Source organism: Equus quagga, chromosome 3 (genome assembly GCF_021613505.1).
Source record: "Equus quagga isolate Etosha38 chromosome 3, UCLA_HA_Equagga_1.0, whole genome shotgun sequence".
Taxonomy (NCBI): domain Eukaryota; kingdom Metazoa; phylum Chordata; class Mammalia; order Perissodactyla; family Equidae; genus Equus; species Equus quagga.
The window spans coordinates 152,461,259-152,465,425 of NC_060269.1; the positions used below are offsets into that span (position 1 = coordinate 152,461,259).

The window sequence follows — 4,167 nt, forward strand, 5'->3', positions numbered from 1 at the left end:
AAAAGTCTTCGCTGGGAGAACTGGAGGCAGAGGCCCAGGAGAGAAGCCCAGTCTGGTCCTGTCTTCAGAATCTGACAGTGGACCGCCTCACAGGGGCCCGCACAGAGCCTGGCTCCCCGGGCTCGCTCCCTGCCAGGCGCAACTTCAAGGCCACGAGGCTGGTCACAGTCCCAGTCTGCTCCCCGGCCTGCTTAGTCCCAGGAAGGGACCTCCATGTCGGGGAGGGGTCCCCTCGCAGCACCCCCGGACAGTCAGTAGGTGGTACGCCTTTGCCGTGGGCTGGGCCCAGGCCGCTGGCTCCTAGGCCGACCCCTGACCCGTGGGGCTCTGAGCTGCATGGCCGCTGTCTCTCTGTGATGCCCTCTTCCCTGCGGGGGATCCAGCCTTGCAACTGTTTGGAGAGCCACAGTAGCAGGCGTCCCTGTTACATTCTGGACCATCTTCCCATAGTGGTTCTGCCCACCGGGCGGCAGCCCGCGCTCGGGAGGCGCAGAGGGGTCCGCAGGAGCGTGCCAGCCCTCCCCTACGGCCCTCCACGCGCTCACCGCCCCCGCTGCGCCCAGTGCACGTCCGCAGAGGTCCCCAGTGGCCCCGGGGAGTGGGCCCAGCGCGCAGGGGGCTCACACCAGGCCGGGCATCTGCGCCCGCAGAAAGGGCACGGAGGCGGCGGCCGGGAAGGCGGCCAGCGGGTAGGCGAGGGCCCCGGAGAAGCCGAGCAGCGGTGGGGGCGGCGCAGGCGCGGCCGGCGCCAGCGAGAAGGGCAGGGCGGCGGGGGCTCCGGGGGCGGCCGCGGCCGGCGGGCTCTCGTGGTACAGCACCGGCACGCGCACGAGACGCTGCGCGCCCGGCGGGGACAGGCTGGCCGCCTCCAGCTCGGCCGCCAGCTGCCGCTTCCACTTGTTGCGGCGGTTCTGGAACCAGATCTTGACCTGCGTCTCGGTGAGCTGCAAGGAGGCGGCGAGGCCGGCGCGCTCGGCGCTGCTCAGGTAGCGCTTCAGGTCGAAGGTGGACTCGAGCTGGAAGACCTGGCTGCGCGAGAAGACCGTGCGCGTCTTCTTCTTGCGGCCCACGCCCAGGCCGCCGCGCGCCTCCCCCGCCGCCGCCTGGGTCTCGGCCAGCTCCGCCGCCTCCTCCACGCCGGCCGCCGGGCCCCGCGCCGCCAGCTCCGCCGCCTCCCGCTGCACCGCTCCCGGCCCGGGGCCCCGCTGCCAGGTGCCCTCAGCGCGGCCCATCTCCTCGCTCGTCTCCGGTGAGTCCCGGTCACTGGCTGCAGGGGAGAGAGGGGCACATCGGTTGGTTCTGGGGGCTGGTCCCCAGACCCGGTCACTGAGGCCAGCAGCTCCCCCCATGAGGTCACCCACAGCCACAAGCAGGGAAATATTCCCGCATGGGGCCCGGCACCCTGTATCGTGGAAGGGATGGAGAAAGGAAGAGCCCAACCAACATGCAGGCAACACACACAGCCTCAGACTGCACACCCACACCACAGGACGTCAGAGAAAAGAGGACAGAAGAGAAACACAAAGGGAAACCCAAAACGGAGACAGGCCTGTAACCGCGAGCTTCGCCTTGAAACACACAGAGGCTGCTCCGCAGGCGCACGTCACAGGAGGAACGAGGTCCTCTCGAGAAATGCACACACCCCAAAACAGCCCAGGGACCCCCCCCACCCCCAGCACCCATCCAGGTGCCAGGCCCGACGGACACAGAAATACAGACTCACGCTGACCTCCTCCCCGTCCCCTCTCAGGAGCGGACGCCAAATTCCCGCTTGTATAGAAACGCGCTGCACATGGAGCACGAGCACATGCAAACAATGCCCAACAAAACACTGTGGCCCGTGACACTGGGACCCCACCCACTCACCCTCCCTCTCCTGTACCCCTAACCCAGATGCCCACAGAGACATGCCCACGCGACCCACAATCATGCTCGAAGGGAGGGCATACAAACAAGGCCCCCCAACACGTCTGACCCGTGGTTCATGCTGTGGGCTTGGGGTACAGGAGCCCATGGGGGTCCCTGAGCTCCTGCTCCAAGTCCAGAGCTCCACCTGACTCCCAGAGGGGAGGAGACACCCCAGGGCTGGTAAAGGTTGGGGCCACGAGGAGAAAGAAGTCAGCCTAGGACCCAGGTGCTTGTCCAGTTCCAGGCCCGGCGTGAAGAGGCCCCGACCTGACTGCGGGGCTCCCGAGGCCAGCTCTGCCCGGTCTGCCCTTCCACTGTGGCCCAAAGCTCCCGCGCAAAGGCTGCCAGGTCGGCTGTCAAGGTGGAGTGTGGCCGGGCAGCCCTCCGCAGACTGCAGTGTGCCCGAACTGTGGCCGTTCGTGGTGTTGCACACCCAGAGTGTTCAAACACTGGTGGGCCTGTGTGTGTGACTTGGGCTACGCACCTGGAGCCCACGGCGGTGTGCAGATGCTCACGCGCCTCTGCCCAACCCCAGTGGTGTGAGCCCTCATGGTCCCGGGAGAGGGCCCGATTCCAGGCTGGTGTGTGTGCCACCAGATATGGGGAGCCTCTGCCCCCCCCCCCCACAGCACCCCAGAGCCAGGCTCACAGAGAACCACAAACGGCCACAAAGCACCAAGCCGGGCTCGCCAGCTCCTGCGTGAAACCAGATCCCCTACCCGCATTGCACGAAGTGACCAGAAGCTGCCTCTTTGGGGACTGCCTGAGGGGCTGCAGGTGGGGACCCCGAGGGCAGGGGGAGGACACATCTCGCCCCAGGACACCCTTTTCAGAAACACTCCCAGAAGGGGACTAAATTGGATCACTCAATTTTAGGACGACACAGAGGGCTGCTCAGCTTTACAGGAACGGGGTGCGTGGCCCCGGACTTTCGGGCGTAAGTTCTGAGACGTGGGTCCTTTTGCAAGGGGGGCACTCCCACACCGGGAAGGGGGTTGATCTAAGAGATGAGAGGGGTCGCGGCCCACCTACCCTCAGCTCGAGCCAACGTGCACACAGAGCTGAATGGATTTCAGAGCAAGAGCCTGAAAGAGTCCCCAGCTGGCCTCACAGTGTGTGGGGGGCAGGGGGAGCTGGCAAAGGCTGGGTTGGACCGGCTTCCAGGTCTTCTTCCCAGGGGTCTCCCTCCCAAAGGGTGCGTCCCCAAGGGAGGCAGCCACCCTGGGGAGAGGGAAGAGAAGGACCAGGCAAGAGAGGTGAACAGGTTCTGGGCTGAGACCCCCATGCCCAGCCTGGAGCCCTCAGCAGGGAACAAAGACGGGGGAGGGGGAAGGGCAGAGGAGAAAGAGGGGGGACTGGGGCCTTCAGAACGGGCTCCCTTCTCTCCCTTCTGCCCCGTACAGCCCCAGCTGGGGCCTGGGAGGACCAAAAGGGAGGCCCCTGCCCCAGGGCCTGTCTGCGCTGGCTGAGGGGGGCCGTGGGGGGCGGACGCTGTGGAAGACCGCTCTGCTCCCCTCCCCAGCCCCCACACAGTCTGCTGGCTGCCCCCTGAGTCTTCTGCCTCTGGCTCTCCACTTTGTCCTCCCTTCCTCTTCCTCTGGCTCTCTCTCCTGCCTCCTTTCACCGCGGACTTCTTGCTTTGCATCTCCTCTCCCCGCAGCCCTCTGTTTCTTCCTCCATCCTTCCCTCTGCTTTTCTCCCACCTTCTCTTTGCTTCCTGTCCTTCCTTGTCTCCCACGTTTTTCCCTGTCCTATTTCACCCTCCTTTCTCTTCTTCAGCTCTCTGTTGTCTCTGTTGCCCTCTCCACGGGCTCTCCAGCCTCCCTAAGTCCCCCGAGCCTGGCGACGCGTGAAGCCCCGGCCTGGTGAAGTCTTCTCTCCGCACGGGCACCCTGTCCGAGAGAATGGGCCTCCAAACCCGCTCCCCCACGGGCTCTGCTGGGGCCCTACGCGACCCAGACCCGCTCCACACAAGAAGGAGGGTGGCCCGGAAAGGGGGACGACGAACACGAAGTCCGGCAGCAAATGCGCGGGGAGGAAACCGGGCCCCCGCGCCTGGCCCACCCTCCCCGCGCCCTCACTCACTGTCAGGACTGAGGCCGCCTCCGTAGCCGCCGTGCGCCCGCGGGTACCAGCGCGTCGCGCCGCCGCAGCCCAGAGCGTAGGGCGGCCCGGGACCGGGGGGCGGCCGGGGACCGAGGCCCAGCGCGCCCGGCCCGAGCAGCGCCCGCGCCCGCGCCTCGCCGCCCGGCCCGGCCC

At 66.9% G+C, this 4,167-nt stretch overlaps 1 protein-coding gene across 1 annotated transcript; it reads right to left on the reverse strand.

The window, feature by feature from the left end:
• Positions 1-620: 620 nt before the first annotated feature.
• Positions 621-4,159, reverse strand: HMX1 (H6 family homeobox 1; the record flags this gene model as incomplete). Its single annotated transcript, XM_046655791.1, has 2 exons — positions 621-1,267; positions 3,994-4,159. Coding segments are annotated over 2 exons (813 nt in total), but the record flags the coding sequence as incomplete, so codon positions are not given.
• Positions 4,160-4,167: the final 8 nt, after the last annotated feature.